This window comes from Giraffa tippelskirchi, chromosome 3, assembly GCF_054371585.1.
Source record: "Giraffa tippelskirchi isolate mGirTip1 chromosome 3, T2T-mGirTip1v1.2.pri, whole genome shotgun sequence".
Lineage (NCBI taxonomy): Eukaryota > Metazoa > Chordata > Mammalia > Artiodactyla > Giraffidae > Giraffa > Giraffa tippelskirchi.
In genome coordinates, this window is record NC_137277.1 from 192,142,433 (window position 1) to 192,163,306 (window position 20,874).

A 20,874-nucleotide genomic window follows, 5' to 3' on the forward strand; every position below is an offset into this window, starting at 1 on the left:
GAGAGTATGACCTCAAACCTCAGTCCCATTATTCATTCGGTGAATGTCCCCTTTGGCATCTTTACTGTAAAATAAAATTGTTTGAAAGCATCCAGGGAAAAGTTTTTGACTGCCAGTTAAAAAGCAATGTAGACCATGTCCCCGTTTTTAAAAAAGCAAATCATATACCAGAGCATTCCATGAGCAAAGTGGAGGTTCTTCGGTCCGGTGCTTTTCTTCCGGACTCACGGGCGTGCTAGTAGGTCTCAGAGTAAAACTCTTCATACTCACAGTTTTCTTGTTTTCAAACTTTACCTCTTATAAGCACCGAACTCCTAGTATTGGATCTATTTCCATAGTCATGGAGAGCTATTAGCAAGTCATTTATGTTGCTGTAAATAAGTCTGAAAGTGATTCGTCTGAAAGCAGTTAAGTGGAATAATTTTTTTCCGTTTCTTTTGCAGAGCGTAGGTTCAGTAACATGCAGATGAGGATGACCAGGGAAATGTTTATATATTGAAAATGTTAAAGTAGTTCCTTTCAGCACCCCTTTAATCAAAGCACTTGTCAGGGAAAACCTAGGTTGGACCCTTGTTCGTGGAGTCATACACAGAGTTCATACACAGAACAAAGTCTGGTTAGAGTCAGTGTTCAGGAAAATCGTCTAAACTGGGGAGAAGGGCAAGAGGAGGACCATGTGGCCTTTTAAGGTCGTACTGGAGCATCATCTAACTCCAGGAGTGCCCAGATTCCAGGGGCCGATGCCTGATGATCTGAGGTGGAGCGGACGTGGTAATGATAGAAGCAACGCGCACAGGAACCACCCCACACCCCAGTCCTTGGGGAAACTGTCTTTTATTTCCATGAAACCAGTCCCTGGTGCCAGAAAAGTTGGGGACCACTGATCTAACAGGTTCACCTGAAGATTAAACTCTCTGCAACATAGTTCTCAAAGTCTAGTCATCAAACATCAGTATCACTGGGGAACTTGTTAGAAATGCAACTTCATGGACCGTACCCCGTACCTCCTAAACAGGAAACTCAAAGTGGGTCCCAGCAAGCTGCATTGTAACAAGTCCTTCAGCTACTTCTGACACAACTGAAGTTTGAAAACTACAGCTGTAGGGGAATGGTAACTTTAACATTTAGAATCAAACCCCATACCGGCCAGAGACACTCAGAGGGCTCAAACATACCTGTGCGCACCAGGACCCAGAGACCCCACAGAGACTGAAACAGAACTGTATCTGAGTGTCTCCTGAGGAGGTCGGGGTCAGCAGTGGCCTGCTGCAGGGGCAGGGGCAGGGGCTCTGGGTGCAGCAGACCTGGGTGTGGCATAAGCCCTCTTGGAGGAGGTCGCCATTAACCCCACCATAGAGCCGCCAGAACTTACGCAGGACGAGGGACACAGACTCTTGGCGGGCACAGACAGAACCCTGTGCGCACCAGGACCCAGGAGAAAGGAGCAGTGACCCCACAGGGACTGACCCAGACTTGCCCTGAGTGTCCAGGAATCTCCAGCAGAGGCCTGGGTTGGTAGTGCCTTGCTGCAGGGTCGGGGGCACTGAGTGCGGCATTGCCTGCATGGGACCTTTTGAAGGAGGTCGCTATTATCTTCATTACCTCCACCATAGTTTGGCCCCAGGTAAATAACGGGGAGGGAACACAGCCCCGCCCATCGACAGAAAATTGGATTAAAGATTTACTAAGCATGGCCCTTTGGGAGTCCCTTGGACTGCAAGGAGATCCAACCAGTCCATCCTAAAGAAAATCAGTCCTGAATATTCATCAGAAGGACTGATGTTGAAGCTGAGACTCCAATACTTTGGCCACCTGATGCGAAGAACTGACTCATTGGAAAAGACCCTGATGCTGGGAAAGATTGAAGGTAGGAGGAGAAGGGGACAACAGAGGATGAGATGGTTGGATGGCATCACCGACTCAGTGGGCATGAGTTTGAGTAAACTCCAGGAGATGGTGATGGACAGAGAGGCCTGGCATGCTGCAGTCCATGGGGTCACAAAGAGTCGGACATGACTGAGCGACTAAACTGAACTGAAGCATGGTCCTGCCCATCAGAACAAGACCCAGTTTCCTCCTCAGTCAGTCTCTCCCATCAGGAAGCCTCCATAAGCCTCTTATTCTTCTCCATCAGAGGGCAGAGAGAATGAAAACTACAGTCGCAGAAAACTAACCAGTCTGATCACGTGGACCACAGCCTTGTCTAACTCAATGAAACTATGAGCCATGCTTTGTAGGGCCACCCAAGACGGACGGGTCATGGTGGAGAGGTCTGACAGAATGTGGTCCACTGGAGAAGGGAATGGCAAACCACTTCAGTATTCTTGCCTTGAGAACCTCATGAACAGTATGAAAAGGCAAAAAGACAGGACACTGATAGATGAACTCCCCAGGTCGGTAGGTACCCAATATGCTACGGAGATCAGCGGAGAAATAACTCCAAAAAGAATGAAGAGACGGAGCCAAACCAAAAACAACACCCAGTTGTGGTTGTGACTGATGATGAAACCAAGGTCTGATGCTGTGATGGCTGTGATCCATCTGTAAAGAGCAATATTGCACAGGAACCTGGAATGTTAGGTCCATGAATCAAGGCAAATTGGAAGTGGTCAAACAGGAGATGGCAAGAGTGAACATCGACATTTTAGGAATCAGCAAACTAAAATGGACTGGAATGGGTGAATTTAACTCAGATGACCATTATATCTACTACTGTGGGCAAGAATCCCTTAGAAGAAATGGAGTAGCCATCATAGTCAACAAAAAAGTCCAAAATGCAGTACTTGGATGCAATCTCAAAAATGACAGAATGATCTCTGTTCGTTTCCAAGGCAAACCATTCAATATCATGGTAATCCAAGTCTATGCCCCGACCAGTCATGCTGAAGAAGCTGAAATTGAACGGTTCGATGAAGACCTACAAGACCTTCTAGAGCTATCATCCAAAAAAGATGTCCTTTTCATTATAAGGGACTGGAATGCAAAAGTAGGAAGTCAAGAGATACCTGGAGTAATGGGCAAGTTTGGCCTTGGAGTACAGAATGAAGCAGGGCAAAGGCTGACAGAGTTCTGCCAAGAGAACGCACTGGTCATAGCAAACACCCTCTTCCAACACAAGAGAAGACTCTACACGTGAACATCACCAGATGGTCAATACAGAAATCAGATTGATTGTATTCTTTGCAGCCAAAGATGGAGAAGCTCTATACAGTCAGCAAAAACAAGACCAGGAGCTGACTGTGGCTCAGATCATGAACTCCTTATTGCCAAATTCACACTTAAATTGAAGAAAGTAGGGAAAACCACTAGACCATCAAAGTATGACCTAAATCAAATCCCTTACGATTATACAGTGGAAGTGACAAATAGATTCAAGGGATTAGATCTGATAGACAGAGTGCCTGAAGAACTGTGAACGGAGGTTCACAGGAGGCAGTGATCAAGACCATCCCCAAGAGAAAGAAATGCAAAAAGGCAAAATGGTTGTCTGAGGAGGCCTTATAAATAGCTGTGAAAAGAAGAGAAGGGAAAAGGAAAGGAGAAAAGGAAGATATACCCATCTGAATGCAGAGTTCCAAAGAATAGCAAGGAGAGATAAGAATGCCTTCCTCAGTGATCAATGCAAAGAAATAGAGGAAAACAATAGAATGGGAACGACTAGAGATCTCTTCAAAAAAATTAGAGATACCAAGGGAACATTTCATGCAAAGATGGGCACAATAAAGGACAGAAATGGTATGGACCTAACAGAAGCAGAAGATATTAAGAAGAGGTGACAAGAATACACAGAAGAACTGTACAGAAAAGATCTTCACGACCCAGGTAACCTCAGCAGTGTGATCACTCACCTAGAGCCAGGCATCCTGGAATGCAAAATCAAGTGGGCCTAAGGAAGCATCACTACGAACAAAGCTAGTGGAGGTGATGGAATTCCAGTTGAGCTATTTCAAATCCTAAAAGATGATGCTATGAAAGTGCTGCACTCAATATGCCAGCAAGTTTGGAAAACTCAGCTGTGGCCACAGGACTGAAAAAGGTCAGTTTTTATTCCAATCCCAAAGAAAGGCAATGCCAAAGAATGCTCAAACTACTGCACAGTTGCATTCATCTCACACGTTAGCAGAGTGATGCTCAAAATTCTCCAAGCCAGGCTTCAACAGTATGTGAACCGTGAACTTCCAGATGTTCAAGCTGGATTTAGAAAAGGCAGAGGAACTAGAGATCAAATTGCCAATATCCGTTGGATCATCAAAAAAGCATGAGAGTTCCAGAAAAACATCTATTTCTGCTTTATTGACTACGCCAAATTCTTCGACTGTGTGGATCACAACAAACTGTGGAAGATTCTTAAAGCGATGGGAATACCAGACCACTTCACCTGACTCCTGAGAAATCTGTACGCAGGTCAAGAAGCAAGAGTTAGAACTGGACATGGAACAACAGATTGGCTGCAAATCAGGAAAGGAGTACGTCAAGGCTGTATATTGTCACCCTGCTTATTTAACTTACATGCAGAGTACATCATGAGAAATGCCGGGCTGGATGAAGCACAAGCTAGAATCAAGATTGCTGGGAGAAATATCAATAACCTCAGATATGCAGATGACACCACACTTATGGCAGAAAGCAAAGAAGAACTAAAGAGCCTCTTGATGAAAGTGAAAGAGGAGAGTGAAAAAGTTGGCTTAAAAGTCAACACTCAGGAAACTAAGATCATGGCATCCGGTCCCATCACTTCATGGCAAACAGATGCGGAAAGAATGGAAACAGTGACAGACTGTTTTTTTGGGCTCCAAAATCACTGCAGATGGTGACTGCAGCCATAAAATTAAAAGACACTTTCTCCTTGGAAGGAAAGTTATGACCAACCTAGACAGCATATTAAAAAGCAGAGACATTACTTTGGCAACAAAGGTCTGTCTAGTCAAAGCTATGGTTTTTTCAGTAGTCATGTATGGATGTGAGAGTTGGACGGTGAAGAAAGCTGAGCACCGAAGAATTGATACTTTTCAACTGTGGTGTTGGAGAAGACTCCTGAGAGTCCTTTGGACTACAGTGAGATCAAACCAGTCCATCCTGAAGCACATCAGTCCTAAATATTCATTGGAAGGACTGTGCTGAAGCTGAAACTCCAATAGTTTGGCCACCTGATGCGAAGAGCCAACTCACTGGAAAAGACCCTGATGCTGGGAAAGATTGAAGGTGGGAGGAGAAGGGGATGACAGAGGATGAGATGGTTGGATGGCATCACCGACTCAATGGGCATGAGTTTGAGTAAACCCCGGGAGTTGGTGATGGACAGGGAGGCCTGGCGTGCTGTAGTCCATGGAGTCGCTAAGACTCAGGCATGACTGAGCGACTGAACTGAACTTTAACATCTTAATAATAAACTAGTAATATCAAGAAATAGTGGTCTTAGTATTGAGAGGTAAGATAACTGTTTAGTCTGCATAAAATGCAGACACCCCCCAGTTAAACAAAGTGCTTATTTCCTGTTGTATCAAACAGTTGAGCTTCTCTTCTAGTGCTGGGTTGTACACGAATTGAAGCTACAGCCGTGGGAAAGTGGGGTAGTAACCAAACCAGAATTTGGCATTGTTTCACTGCTTTCCCATCCTCTTTGCAGAAGTAAATGAGAGGGCCTTGTAATTCTATCACTGTCTCTCATATGTGAAAATTTCTTCTGATTTCATGGGAACCTTGGGAAACATCTGAGCCAGTTAGTGATTTTAGGGAGTGTTAGTTCTGTGTGTAGGGTGCCTATCTGATCATCCGGTTTCCCACAAATGCCTTTTTGGCTTGTTTTGAAATTTGCTCCATTGATCGTATCTGCTGTGCGATTAGAGGCTTTTGGTATTTGGGGAAAGAAGTCTTGAGGATAACTATCGCCTCTGGGAGGAATAGGCTTAAGTAGCGTTTTTGTCTAAGTTTGATGTGGGCATATTTGGTCCTGTGGTGGTGCTCGATGAAAACCTACTTGGAGTGACACCCTTTCTTTCTCCACTTTTGTGATACAATAATATTTATACTGTCTAGAGGCCCAGTGGCCTCATGTTTTAAAGACAGGCCAAGGAGTATCCTAAAGAGTAGAAAACCTTCATTTATAAGTTTGATGAGGAGCCTTTTAACCATGGAAGGTCTTCTGTTGTCATACTACCGTATATTGTACCAGGTTTCCAGTGGCTCATTCCGCCTGCAATGTCATAAGTATGTTTTCATGAAAATATATTAAACAACGTGATACCATTCTAGCTACTGTATGGAATGAATTGCTTGCTCCTAGGTACGGTTCTTCAAAGTTTAGGACCTAATATTTTATTGAGGGCTAGTCTATATAAAAGTTATTTTCCTTGTCTAATAATGTATGGTCTTGTGTTGTGGGTTTTTTTTTTTTTAATTAAATTTGTAAATACTACTTTTTTTTTTTTTAAATACTACTCTTTAAATTGCTTGCTTTTCTTGGGACTTTAAAGCAACAAGTAAAGTTATGTAATTTGAAAATTTCGAACATGATAAAATTAGGGGCTCTTGGCAAAGTCACAATACTGAATTCTTCAAGTAATAAGAATTTTATTTTATTTTTTTTAATAAATTTATTTATTTTAGTTGGGGGCTAATTACTTTACAATATTGTAATAGTTTTTGCCATACATTGACATGAATCAGGCATGGGTTTACATGTGTTCCCCTTCCTGGACCCCCCACCCACCTCCCTCCCCATCCCATCCCTCTGGGTCATCCCATTGCCCCGGCCCTGAGCCTTTGTCTCATGCATCGAACATGGAATGGTGTTCTGTTTCACATATGATAATATACATGTTTCAATGCTATTCTCCCAGAACGTCCCACCCTCACCTTCTCCCTCAGAGTCCATAAAATTGTTCTATGCATCTGTGTCTCTTATTCTGTCTCGCATATAGGGTTATCGTCCAGTTTGCGACAGATCTTGTAAACATGCACGATTGAGTCACAGAAAACTTGATGCCACGCTGTCTGCCCTGTTGTTGCTGAACTGTGTGGAGGTTGTGTCGTTGAATTCTGTGCCCTCCCCCCGTCTCTGAGTCGAGGTGGAGAAGCATCGTTTACCTTGTTCATGTGACCCTGCAGAGCTGTGAAGGTGGTCAGACGCTGAAATTAAAGCTTCCGTTTTAGACAGAAAACAGACGCTGATGAGGGGACTCTCCTATTGCTTTGATTAAGAAGAGGGAAATATTTTGGCTTTCTTAAAGGTCATATTTGAGAAGTCATTTCAGGGTTTGATTTTACTTGTCATTATGTTTTACAAACACTCTCTTTTTAATTCTATGACTAGTTTGTCCCTCAGAGAGGCCTGTATTCTTATACTGCATTTGTAATCTCTTTGAACCAGCCTTGGTGAACGCTGGTCTGCGTCGCCTCGTAACACGTTGGTCGTTTATTTCAAACGGTCTTACAGGAAACACACAGTACATGTGAAGGAGCGAACCCTGGCCAGGCGCACCGCGTGAACTATCGTTTCCAAATCGTGATTCAGTGTATTTACCTCCCTGGGACTTGGGGTGACCTCCCTTTCATATCATGAAGCATCAGTTACCAGTTTATTTCTGTTGTACTTTCTTGAGCTAAATAGTTACTCTGCCAGGAATACTCTAACCACTTTGTAATAGTGAAATATGTGCGATAGTTCAGTTCTGTTCTCATAAGCTTTGTGCCATGTAGAAAGCAGTTCTGTTAGATGTCTCTGGCTAATTGGCCTGGTGTGACCTTCATATTAATTTGCTCTAGCAATGATAACAACAGGCACTGTTCAAAATGCCTTATATGATTTAAGTCATTTAATTCTCACAACCACTGTCTTACATGGCTATTCCTTGTTCTCTTTAAACACTGCAAAGAAGCATCCTTGTGTCTCTCCTTTGTTCATTCGCGCAGCTTTCTCATGAGATTAATCCCTAGAAATGGAGTTTAGGATTCAAAGCATATGCACGTAAACATTTTTAATACAAACTGCTTAAAGTACCTTAAACATTCTGTTTTGTGTGTTTCCGTGTCTGCTCTCTGAGGGGACCTTGGTCGCTGCCTCACTGTTTGGCCTGGGAGCGAACCTGGGCCCCAGGCAGTGGAAGCACATGGTCCTGACCACTGGGCCACCAGGGGCTCCCGCAGCTAAGCTGAATCCCCTGGAAGACAGTCCCCGTCTCCACCTTCTCAACCTCAGAACTGTGTAGTCCACAGCAGTAACGCAGTCTGCGCAGGGCTTTTCAAACCATGCTCCCGGGAGCCCTTGCTAAGGGGCAGACCAAGCTGTCCATGTAAATGGGAGCACCTCACCTGCTATCAGGTTAATATACTGCTGAGAGTCTTTTCTGCGTAAGATTTCCTTTGAAAAATAGATCCTGTAGCTTTAACAACAACAAAAGTACTTTTTAATGTTCCGGTATTTACTGATAGCTGAGTGGGACAAATTGCTTTGTCTTAAGCAAACTGCAGGTGGCATCCAGTAAGGGATTTGGAGAACTAACTAGCAGTTGTTTCAAAGACAGAAAGCTCAGAAAAGTGATGCTTCTATGGGACATGTGCTATCCCTAAAGTTTTCCAGTATAATCCAGATTTCTGTTGCTCTGAAATTCTATCAGAATAGCTCAGAGGTCCAGCCTGGAGGGCCTTAGGAGCCACTCTTGGCTGCAGTGTCCTTGGAAGGCTTTCATGTGGAGCCTTGAGAACCTGCTTCCGTGTGTGCTAGTGAGGCCCAGAGCTGGGGGCCCAGAGGTCACTCGTTAACATTTGACTTACAGGACAAAGAAGAACTGCATTCTGCCTTCCCTTTTACTGTGTTTGGTAGCAGTTATTTTTAAGTTGTGTCTAGCCTCTGTACATGCTCCTCCTTGGATCCTGTACATGCTTTCCTCTATGATCTCTGTTAAGCTTATTGAAGGGATGGACAGAGTCAGCATTTACTGAGTAACAGCTGTGTGCCCAGCATTGTGCTCGCTGCTTTGAATATACTATTTACTAACACAAAGCAACCTTATGAAATACATACTCTTATCCCTAATTTTAGGCGAGCAAGCTAAGTGACGGAGTCTGCGGGAGGCTGGGGAGCTGTGCTCACTCAGGTCTCTCTGCTTCCATTATGAAAGAAGGGTAAATTGGCGATGCTTTCCTCTCTGACCTGCAAACCCAGCTCTGTCTCCTCCTCTCCCTGGTGCTTTGTAGTATTGGTTCCTACCTTGTCACTCTGTCAGGAGAAGGTGATCTGTAGACCACCTGCCTGCGGCTTGTCGTGACGCCCTGATCCTAACCATGCTCTTGTTGGCTTCTTCCAGGGTCCTATCCCTCCCCCAAAGCTGGAGCGACTCTGGTTGTATACAAGGACCTGCTGGTGCTGTTTGGTGGCTGGACACGGCCAAGCCCTTACCCCCTACACCAACCAGAGAGGTTCTTTGATGAAATACATACTTATTCACCCTCTAAAAACTGGTAAGCCACAAAGATAAGATCCTTTCAATCTGGAGTAGGAAGGTTTAAAATGACTGGATTCCTTGTCTTTTTGTGTGTGTCCAGAAATCTCTTTGAGAATCTCTTGAAAGCTTTGGACTCCTCCCAGAAAAATAAATTTTTTTTTACATATGCACAGATTTTGCCTGCAGTTTCAGAGGGTTTACAGGACCCTCCCTAAAACTTGAAGTTAAGCATGCGTATTCCAAAGAGAAAAGGTGGAAGACATGTGTTCCTCTTCCAAGAAAAATGAATGAGCCAGTTGAAGACTAGAGAGCTCTTCAGCTTTGGCTGCCAGCGCCCTGGGAGTGCTGTGGATCCAGAGGACACCGCCTGCTCTGACCCCAGACTGACTCCCACTTGTTGTACAAACTTGTCTTTTTAAAATGACAGTCACCCCTGTTTCCTTGTGATGGACTCTTCAGCTACTCAGTACAGGGCTCTTGGCAGCTGCTACTGATCAAAAAATCAGGCCTGTAGAAAGGAGCAGCAGGCAGTGCTCCTTCAGCAAGCTAGGCTGAAGGAGCTCAGGAGCCGTGGTGGAGGGCCTGCCATCCTTTTCTCATCTCTCCAGTCCGCGTCTGAGCCTTACACACTGGGAGGCCGAGTGACGAGAACTTCAGCAGATCCGTAGAAAAGGCATAAGTACCTTGTGCCACCCTCCATTTATTGTCTAACAGTTTCTCTACTGAAGGTGATAGGATTGTCATCTTAGATGGAGGCCTGCTTCCTGTCATCCGTCTTAAACACAGAAGGCCAGAAGCAGACGTGCTGACTTCTTGACTTCCCCCCGTCTCTCTGTATTAGGTGGAACTGCATTGTGACCACCCACGGCCCACCTCCCATGGCTGGGCATTCCTCTTGTGTGATAGATGATAAAATGATCGTCTTTGGTGGCTCCCTAGGATCCCGGCAGATGTAAGTACGTTTGGTTAGCTTGCTGTCACCCTGAAGATAAATGCTCCTGGAAACCTCAGCTAGGGCAGAAAAGTGAACTAGTCAGGGTCAAGATCCCTGAGCATGGTTCTGATTAATTCAGTCAGTTATCTCACCCTGGTGTTCCATTTTTTGGTTCTAGTCACAGACCAATAAATTGAGAAACTTGCTCCATAAAACCAGGGCTGTGGCATCTTATATTCGATTAAATGTTTTTGTGCATATGTGCTTTCTAAGGTGAGGTGCATCTCTATATAGACAACCTTTTAATCAAGCCCCTCAGCATAATTTATATATGTTTTAATAATTGCCTTGCTGGTATAAATGTTTGTATTTGAAAAGGTTATATGAGAGTATTGCCTGGAAGACTTGCTTAACCTTATAAAGTTAAATCATAATCACTGAATTTTAGCAAGGATTAATGGTTAAGCTGATATGAAATATTAGATTTGTCAACCCCATATTGCCTGGCACCAAGATGCATTCTATGAATGTAATTACCTTGAATTAAGAATTAATGTTGAGCATTCCTAGATAATATTTTAAGTGTTTGATATAAATTGTAAAAAGTGTTTGTTTTCAGTGTGTCTTTAATTTTAAAATAAAGCTCGTTTTTGAAATGCCAAAAAAAAAAAATCAGGGCTCTGTAGAATCTGTGTTGTCCGGTATGTGGTTTAGTTCAGTGGGGTCAGGTTCCGACGGGGCCTCCACCTCATCTGTCTCTGCCTGTGCCCTCGGAAGGCCACCTTCCAGGAAGCAGAGAACCTCTCCTTGCTCTCCTTAGGGCCCAGCTCGTGGCCCTTGGAGCTCCAGAGAAGGAGGGAGGTGGTTCACTGCCCAAATGGCACGAGTTGGGAGAATGGGTCGGAGCAAGAAAACTGTGCCCGACCTGACGCCCTCCGTGAGGCGGTCTCCTCCTCCCCGCGGCCCTGCAGCTCAGGCCGGAGCAGTCTGTCTGGAGTACTTCATCTGCTTTGGCATTAGCAGCAGGAGTGGTCGTTTTACCTGCGTTTTAAAATAGATGTTGATGAGCCGTCAGCAGTAAAACCATTCCATTCCCGACCCTCTTCTTCCTCAGGGTTCTCTGCATCTTCTTATTTGAAAACACTCGTGGAGTGGAGTGTGTGAGCTCTACCCTCCGGGTTAGAGGGTTTAGGGCTTAAGGTGCTGGGGTCGTTACTCCTGTGTCCCCATGGGTGAATAAATGGCCTTGGAGAGGGGACCATAAAACAGAGACTGCCATGGAGGAGTCTGTCCTTGCCATACTGGTCCCTTGAGGGCTGAAGGTGGCAATCTGTCCTTGACACAAAAGCTGCAGCTTCCATTAACCATGGTGAAATGACCTTTTGTAGCCAAAGTCGATAAATCTTCATCTCCTGACAGTGACAGAACTGCCTTTGGAATAATTTTGGTCTCTCCCTTGTGGGTTTTGCCTTTGAAAGACTATATCACAACTGGGTAGCTCTTTCCTGCTATCACCAATTAAGTAACTCTTACTTCAGTTACTGTTTGGCTACAGATGTGACTCAACTGCGGCCTTATGGGTCAATGGAAAGAGCAAAGGTTTGAAAGTCTCCTTTCCAGGGAAACGAGGGGAAGAACATGTGGTTCAGTGCTAACTGTGAGCGTGGCATTGTGGGAGACGTCCTGATGAGTGTGACTTCCTTAATATCGGCTCTCGTGGCCCCTTGGAGCGCCTGGTTCCTGCATTCTCGTGTCCTTATCTTACAGGAGCAGCGACGTCTGGGTCCTGGACCTCGAGCAGTGGGCATGGTCCAAGCCCAGCATCTCCGGGCCCAGTCCTCATCCTCGAGGCGGCCAGTCTCAGGTGCTCAGGAGTTAAAATAACTATTCAGCAAACACTGTAGCATCTTTCAGTTAGGACAGGAGAGGGAGGAGGGAGTCAGGTAAGATGCCAGCACATGCAAGCCAAAGAGAATTTACCATTCTCTTTTGCTGGCATTTATTTTTCAACTTCTAATGGGTTATAATTATTTTTGTTGGCTTTATATTGTGCCTGTCCCCAAAGCATTTACTTTGCTTTTTTATTTTTTGAGAGACCCCTGCGTTTTATATGGTTGGCACTCTTGTGTTAATAGTATTTAATCAACAAAGAATTCATTCAGGTGAATCATCAGTAGTTTGTTTACAAAGATCAGAACTGACGTGGTTTGGGGGACAGGGGAGCTTATGGTGAATAGAATACTCTCATTTGGGAGCCTACTAGACTTATTTTCATTTATCACTGAGGTATCAGAGGTCAGACATCTGTGTCTTTGTAGGTTTATTTTAAATTTCTTCCTCTCCCAGATCGTCATAGATGATGCAACTATTTTAATCCTTGGAGGGTGTGGCGGTCCCAATGCTGTGAGTATGGCTGGTGTGGCGTTCCCATGCACACGCTGCTGAGCTTTCAGAACCTGCTTCCCCTGTCTCACCTTATAAAACTGCAAGGCTATTTCTGTAGCATTTTCATTTAGAAAATACCTTTTCTACTTTGGATATATAGCCTCTGTATTTTCTGGCCCTTTTCTCCACTCTTCTGGGGAGAAGGGGGAACGCTGTTCATTAGAGACATTTATCTCTTGAATATTCCTATCTGTAGTCTCCCTACTCCCACCGAGTCTTTAGGCGATAAGGTTTGCTGCTGTCATTGTTTACAAAGAGGAGTGAGAGAGAAAAGTAAATTGATAGTGGCCAGAATTCACTTGAAATTTATTTAAAAATGCAGATTCAGACATTCTGGATATGTCTTATCTACCACCCTTTCTATCAATGTAAAAACACACACACACACACACACACACAAAACCACAAGCAAAATTCAAAACCACATAAAGTTGATTCATGGGGTCCCAAGTACAGTTTCATGTGCCCGGCCAGTGGTCATACATGAGTGAACGAATGGCCGGCGTTCACTCCTTTTTCTGAAGTGCTCACACACTCTGTGATGAACGGCGCAGCTTGGCGACCGCGGCTCTGCATCTGTGGTCGGCAGCCTGTGCCGCACCTGAGCCCTGCTGCCGGCGCTTCCCTTGCAGCTGTTCAAAGACGCCTGGTTGCTGCACATGGACTCAGGCCCCTGGGCCTGGCAGCCGCTCAAGGTGGAGAACGAGGACCATGGGGCCCCAGAACTGTGGTGCCATCCAGCTTGCCGGGTGAGTGCGGAGCCGACGGGCCAGCAGGGGGAGAGGCCCTGAGCTCTAAAGCCAGATTGACTCATCAGATTGCTAAGCAACTTTGTGTGGAAATTGAAAACACCTTGATGTCACCAAAGCGGTGGACACTGCCTGCAGCCCTTCAGGCATTTCTCTCATACATGAGCCACTGGACGGAAAGCTTACGTGGGGCCCACCCATCCTTTAAGCCCCAGCTTTAAGCATCTCTGTCTGTAAAACTTGCCCCAGGTCCCCCACACAAATACTGGATTCTTCCCTTTACCCCTCCTCTGTAGACACAATTCAGAGGATAGCACGTCTCACTATAGCAACAAAGTGTCCCATCTAGCCTAGAGGGCAGACTGTATTCTTTTCATCTTTGTAGGGATCTCAGAATGCCACAGAGTGCCTGGCCCGTCCCCGACGCTCATGGTAAGATGTTTGATGTTACATGAACGATCAGAACCGAGCGCAGGTCTTCTGTCTTCCAGGTCGGGCAGTGTGTCGTGGTCTTCAGCCAGGCGCCTAGTGGGCGAGCGCCGCTCAGCCCCAGCTTGAACTCCCGCCCATCACCTATCAGTGCCACCCCTCCAGCCCTGGTTCCCGAAACCCGAGAATACCGCTCGCAGTCTCCGGTAAGGAGTATGGATGAAGCTCCCTGTGTTAACGGCCGCTGGGGAACGCTGCGGCCCAGAGCACAAAGGCAGACCCCCTCAAGTTCCCGAGAAGGAAGCCTTTCCCCAGCCAGGGGCGATGGCTCGCCCATCCTGAATGGTGGGAGTTTATCTCCAGGATCGGCAGCTGTAAGTGGCTCTTCCTTGGACAGCCCTGTGCAGGCTGTGTCTCCGAGCACCCCGTCCACCACTGAAGGATACGACCTAAAAATGGGGCTCTCTCTGGCCCCTCGACGAGGATCACTCCCCGATCAGAAAGATCTAAGATTAGGGTCAATAGATCTGAACTGGGACCTGAAACCTGCTTCCAGTAGCAATCACATGGATGGCGTGGACAGCAGGACAGCGGGGGGAGGCTTGCGACACCCTCCTGAGCAGACGAACGGTGTGCACACCCCACCGCACGTGGCCAGCGCCCTCGCAGGAGCCGTCTCCCCAGGTGCCCTGCGCCGCAGCCTGGAAGCCATCAAAGCGATGTCGTCCAAAGGCCCCCCCGCCTCCGCAGCACTAAGCCCTCCCCTGGGGTCTTCTCCAGGCTCCCCTGGGAGCCAGAACCTGGGCAGCGGAGAAGCAGTGCCCGTCCCCCGCCCGGGACCCGCGCAGGGGGACGGACACGCCCTGCCCCCCATCGCCCGCCGCCTGGGCCACCACCCCCCGCAGTCCCTGAACGTGGGCAAGCCCTTGTACCAGAGCATGAACTGCAAGCCCATGCAGATGTACGTGCTGGACATCAAGGACACCAAGGAGCAGGGGCGCGTCAAGTGGAAAGTATTTAATAGCAGCTCTGTGGTCGGACCTCCCGAAACCAGTCTGCATACAGTGGTACAAGGCAGAGGTGAACTCATCATATTTGGAGGACTCATGGACAAGAAACAGAATGTGAAGTACTATCCAAAAACAAACGCCTTGTACTTTGTCCGAGCAAAGAGATAATATGTTCTAAAACCTTTCCCCTTTCTGTGGCTTTTAATTTGGAATTTTCCAGCGTGCAAGCATTTGGACTGAGAATTGAGAAAACAAAGGACAAAATTACTCTCATAAACCAAACCCCAATTCCCAGCCTCACTCACTCCAGGCTGGGACCAAATCTCCATTAAGAAAAAAAAATTATATAAATCTATAAAGATATATTATATAGCCAACTCTGCTCACAGAGAGGGAGAGAGCTCCGTCCTGGTTCAGATAAAATTGTTGCTGTGTTTTAGCAGAGGCTCTGCCGCCTTTTTCTACTTTACTGGTAACTAGACCAAGAATTTAGGGAACAGATTAACACCAGGACCTTCCTACAGAACCTGAAGAGCCAGCTGTAAGTCCTGTTTGGCCTTCTCAGAGTTAGAGAGAGAGAGGGCGCGGGTGAAATGCCCGAGGAGAGGTTTCAGATTCACAGGCTTCGGTGCTGGCAGGTAACGTGACGTGTAGACGTCTGCTCTCCGCCCGCAGAGGACCTGTGACCGCTGCTCTCTGCAGTGATGGCCTCTGCCCAGCCCTCTTCTGCCCGTTGGGACCGAGGAAAGTTACCCAGCGGGGATCTACTCCACGTCTGTGCCAGGGTCATCGGGAAACAACGTTCACGCAGAAGCACCTGTTTGCGTGCTCCCTCCGTGTGTTAGAAAACACTCTGGTGTCTGATTGTGGAATTTTCTAATAATCATATTTCATCGCAGTTTCCAAAACCGTATTTGTTCTCTTTTTCTTTCCCTTAAAACCTGACCCTCAGAGGCCCCCTTTTCTGTTTACAGCTGCTGTTCTCCCTCCTCCCTCCCTCGCCCTCTTTTTCTTTAATATGTGAAATTTTTTTAAGCCCTAACACCTTTCTTGCTTTTACTAAGTTTGGGTGTCCAGAGAAATCTCTTAGAAATATTTCTGAAACCCCTTTTCTCGAGTTGCTAGGGGACCAGCAGGGAGTTCTGAGATAACGGTATCATGAGAAATCCTTGAAGCGTCAAAAGGTACTGTGGGCTTCTTTTTATTTCCAAAGCACATTGGACACACCCAGCCACGTTTATAGTTGTGGGAATTGATCTTGGAATAGCGGTTCCTTGGGGAACGATTTCACCCTTGTTGGTGGCATGCGTTCTTCTGTTAGGCTGCTGACTGGTGCTTGGGTTCTCTGAAGCCTGGCTGACCTCGGGGGCGGCTCTTTCTTTGTCTTCTTCACCTGTTGCCCAAACAAGGCTTGGGTTTTCACTTTCATGTCATTTCTGAGATAACAGTTCCAACCAGAGCAATGTTGGTGGGGCGGGGGGTTGACAGAGGAAATTATAAGTTACCAGTCTCTAAACCATAACCTGGACAAACATACATTGGCACCACTTAAGCATGGATCGTTTTGGAGATTTCTCATCAGGAGAAGAGCGTTCTTTTGCCTGCAGGTTTTGAGTTCATCTCTCAGCCCTACGCTCCCCTTTTTCTTGTCAGCGTTTCCCAAGCCCCAGCCTGCTGCAGCTGGGCCTGGGTCCTGGCGCCCAGCCAGCTCTCAGCAGCCTGTCTGATAAGTGTGTTGTCTCCTGTTACATCATGTTAAATCCTTTCCCCTAGCCATCAGCTTTTACAATGTGGTCTTGGTGGGAAAGCGCCTTCAGTGCCAAGCCCAGGAAAGGGCCAGCTCATGGGGAGGGGTGTGTGTTCCAGAGGCCGCTCCGCGCTCCCTCCGACGAGGAAACTACCACGTGCCTGCTCACCATGGTGTCCAGCTGCTCACAGCTCAGCACTTGGCTTTCCAGACTCTCTACTCTGGGCCCGTTGCCAGGCCTTCTTTGGCAAAGACCGTTAGATTGTGCGGGGGTCCTCATTCGCAAGAGAAAACTAGCCTAGAAGATTAGCAATTTTGGCGTTACTGCTATTGCTGAACCTTGTTTATGACGTTGCATCTGTGCATGGACAGTGCCTCCAAACTCACTCAGTTCCTACTTAAATATAAAGTATTTGGAAGCCTGAAAGTTCTGAATCTCAACTTGGTGATCTTTCCCTTTGTCTGTGGCCTTCCTAAACCAGCTGCTAACCTTTCGATTCCTTCTACTGTCCCCAAGTAGGCAGGCCGCAGAGCTGATGATTCTCGTAGAAAGGAACCTGGCTCCTGGGAACTCCGTGACGTCCCAGGATCACCCGTGCCGCTGGGAGCCAGACTGTCTGTTGACAGCTCCTTTGAGAAGGCGCTGCCTCCGCTGCTCCCGCGGCGTTGGCCCCGGTGTCTGGTGGGCACTGTGGTCGTGTGTCCGGGGAGAGCGGCGCAGCACAGCCCAGGTGGTCGTCTCCTCGGCCTGGGGAAGCCACGCGTGGGGGGCTCCGGGCACCCCACCCGAGGTGGCCGTTTCCGCGGCACCGCGGACGCTTCACTCAGACCCGATTGAACCACAGCTCCGGTTTTGACGTGATGCCAATTTTGTCTTAAAATTCACTGAGGAAACTGAGACAAGATATTTTTTTAAACCCTCAGGAGCACCTAAAGTAAATATTTATCAGTATTTGAGTATTTAAGATTCATTTTGTTTCTACTTGAAGCTTTAACCCCTTCCGTTCCTGCAGGTGTGCCTTTGGCAGCCCCGCGCCCTCACGTTGACTTGGCCGGCCACCCTGTTGACTTCATGAGAGTTTGAGTCTCTTCCTTTCCTTCTGAACAGACCTTCCTGTTTCCTCGTTTTGCAGGCTGTGCGGCAGAGGGGGCTCTGTATTTTTGCTTATGTTTCCGCCCTGCTTCTGTGCTTTGGTGGTGGGTTCCAGAAACCACCCCCTCCCCACTGCACCCACCCTGCACTTTGGGAGCACAAATTTGATGTCAGAACAAGCTTAAATTTTAGTTGTAAAGCAATACTGGGTTTACTTTCCTCCCAGCCCTCTACAGATTGATTTGGTTTTAACATTTGAGTTTTATATCAAGAGCTGAAACCATAAACTATCCTAGGAACTATGTTGAAACTCTTTAAAAGAAGAGGAAGAAGAAGGAAAAGCAGCTCAAGTCTTGACTTCGGAGGACAGAAAGCCACCAGTTGATGGAGAACAAGGGGATGGTTCCCTTTCATTTCACTTGATCTTTCTGGGTTTGCTTCTGCTTCGCTTCTTTCCTTCCCCTTCAGAGTGCCATTCCTGGTTGGTTGGTTGGTCTGTCCTTGTCCTTGTGGTGATCCTGGCATGGTGACGTGCTCTGCTTGGCATTATCTGTGGTCTCTTACCAGTGCACAGGTCAGTGGGGAGGATCTGAACACACCCAGGGGCAAGGCAGCCGGCCTTCCAGGCCTGCGCCCCAGGCAGCCTCCCCATGAACTGCAGAAGGCGTGTTCTGCATGGTCGCCAGCTATTGGCGGCCCCTCCACCATGTCTGTTGTCAGATGAAAGCGACCCTTAGGCGTCGGGGCCGCTGTGCTCTCTGCTCGCTCTCTCCACCCCCCACAACCAGGGTTCACGTCAGCGCACGCGTGCTGTGCCCTGACGAAGCTGGTGCTGCGACTGACGTTTCCCGTGCGACTCAGGGGTCCTGGGTGGCTTTCCCTGAGACGATCACTGGATACACATAATGGTGTAGGAATGAAAAGTGGATTTGATTTCATTGATATTTAAATCTCTTGTTGATTTTATTTTTTGTTAATGTTTTCCCCTGATGACTTTTTAGCGATTTAACAAATAAAACAAAATGGACCGAATTGTCTTAACTGTTTCATTAGTAAAAAAAGCAAGAAAGCAAGCTGTGATGAAGAGCAGTTGGAGATTGGAGTTAGAAGCAACGTACTTGGGAGGTGGTGCTCGTCCTCCAGGGAGGCTGCCCGCCCCCGAGGACGTCCTGTCCCGATAGAGCAGCTCTCTCCTGCGTGCTTGAAGGGCACAGAGTTTCACACGCGCAGGGCCACCCTGCAGTGGGGCCGCAGAGAGCTGACGAGCCTGGAGCGCACACCCAGGGACCAGGGTGACGTCTGCGCCATCACTGGCCTCCTCAGCAAAGATGAGGGGCCTCGGGCTCTAGAAACAGCACTGGAATGGGGTTGGGGGCCTGAAGCCCTGTGGCCCACCCTGCTGTCCCCTGTTTGCTGCTCACCCTTGCATACCGGTTTCCTCGTTTATAGATCTAGTTGTTTCTATTTTTATAGGATCATGAGGATTAACTGGAAGTTGTATGTGAAAAGCACTGGCCCAGTGCTGGACTGGCAGTTAATAATTAGCCCTTGAAGAAAAGATGTGATCTTGAAGGAACGTGCTGGCCACAGTGTGTAAAGTGTTAGGATCACGCCCCGGACTAAGGGTTATGCACGTCCGCAGCTGTCTGAGTCATCTCGTAACCTGTCCCCATGAGAACCTCTGAGGCTTTTGGCCTCAAGAACAGAGCGTAGCAGCTGCTGCCATCCGTCAGGTCAGAATGGGCTCAGCAGTTTGGTCTCCCTTTGCTGCCATCCGTCAGGTCAGAATGGGCTCAGCAGTTTGGTCAGTTTGGTCCCCTTTGGACCTTCTTCTTTGGTCTGCCGGTTGTTTCTTACACTCCTGGGTGTCTGCGCCAAGCGCCACTGTGTTTTCATGCAGCTCATACTGAGGATCGACCTTGTCTCAGATTAGGGTGCTGTGAGCCTGCAGCTCCCATCCTGCCTGCCCATCTGTTTCCCAAGCTGCAGGATGAAACTTTCCCGTGTCTTCACAGCATGTGGTCTGATGGTGTCTGTTGTGTTTTCCATTCTTTGAGGCAGCTGGCAAACTGGACCATGGTGTATGGAAGGGTCTCAGGTCGCTGATTTGCTGGTGGTGGGCGGTGGAATGGTGGTTCTGTGATTTGCTGGTGGTGGGCGGTGGAATGGTGGTTCTGTGATTTGCTGGTGGTGGGCGGTGGAATGGTGGTTCTGTGATTTGCTGGTGGTGGGCGGTGGGATGGTGGTTCTGTGATTTGCTGGTGGTGGGCGGTGGGATGGTGGTTCTGTGATTTGCTGGTGGTGGGCGGTGGGATGGTGGTTCTGTGATTTGCTGGTGGTGGGCGGTGGGATGGTGGTTCTGTGATTTGCTGGTGGTGGGCGGTGGGATGGTGGTTCTGTGATTTGCTGGTGGTGGGCGGTGGGATGGTGGTTCTGTGATTTGCTGGTGGTGGGCGGTGGGATGGTGGTTCTGTGATTTGCTGGTGGTGGGCGGTGGGATGGTGGTTCTGTGATTTGCTGGTGGTGGGCGGTGGGATGGTGGTTCTGTGATTTGCTGGTGGTGGGCGGTGGGATGGTGGTTCTGTGATTTGCTGGTGGTGGGCGGTGGGATGGTGGTTCTGGATGCTGCCGCACTTGCCCTCACTGGTGGGTAGGCTTGCTCCTTATGGCTGTTGCTCTTATAGCTCCTTGTTGGGCTCAACAAGGTCAGTAGGTAGAAGCTCTCGAGAAGGGTTGTTGGGGAGAACTTAACGCAGTCAGAGCTCTATGTAAGGCTTGGAACCAGTGTGGCATCACTGGAGGAATTCTAGCATTGCCTGGATACTCAGACTAGAGGATGTCCTAGAGGAGGTGGTGTTCGGTGGGTAGGGTGCCCGTGGTGATTGGTGGTCCTGGTGAAGACCTGGCTTTCAGGGCAGGTCAGTCCCATAAGGCTTCCCGCCAGCTTCCTAACTCAGTCCATCCCGGCCAAGGGCCGCAGTAACTGGGGGGGAGCAGGCCTCAGCTCAGGAGGGTCGGAGCCTG

The 20,874-nt window shown here is 47.7% G+C and overlaps 1 protein-coding gene across 2 annotated transcripts in view; it reads left to right on the forward strand.

Annotated features, from left to right (window-relative positions):
* Positions 1–18,882, forward strand: part of FBXO42 (F-box protein 42) — a 111,117-nt gene extending 92,235 nt beyond the window's left edge. For both annotated transcript variants that reach the window (XM_081575053.1, XM_081575052.1), the window contains exons 5-10: positions 9,306–9,459; positions 10,285–10,395; positions 12,145–12,241; positions 12,724–12,780; positions 13,455–13,571; positions 14,063–18,882. In XM_081575053.1, the coding sequence (XP_081431179.1) occupies positions 9,306–9,459; positions 10,285–10,395; positions 12,145–12,241; positions 12,724–12,780; positions 13,455–13,571; positions 14,063–15,178 (1,652 nt within the window). In that variant the 3' untranslated portion in view covers positions 15,179–18,882. The remainder of the gene's footprint in view (positions 1–9,305; positions 9,460–10,284; positions 10,396–12,144; positions 12,242–12,723; positions 12,781–13,454; positions 13,572–14,062) is intronic.
* Positions 18,883–20,874: the final 1,992 nt, after the last annotated feature.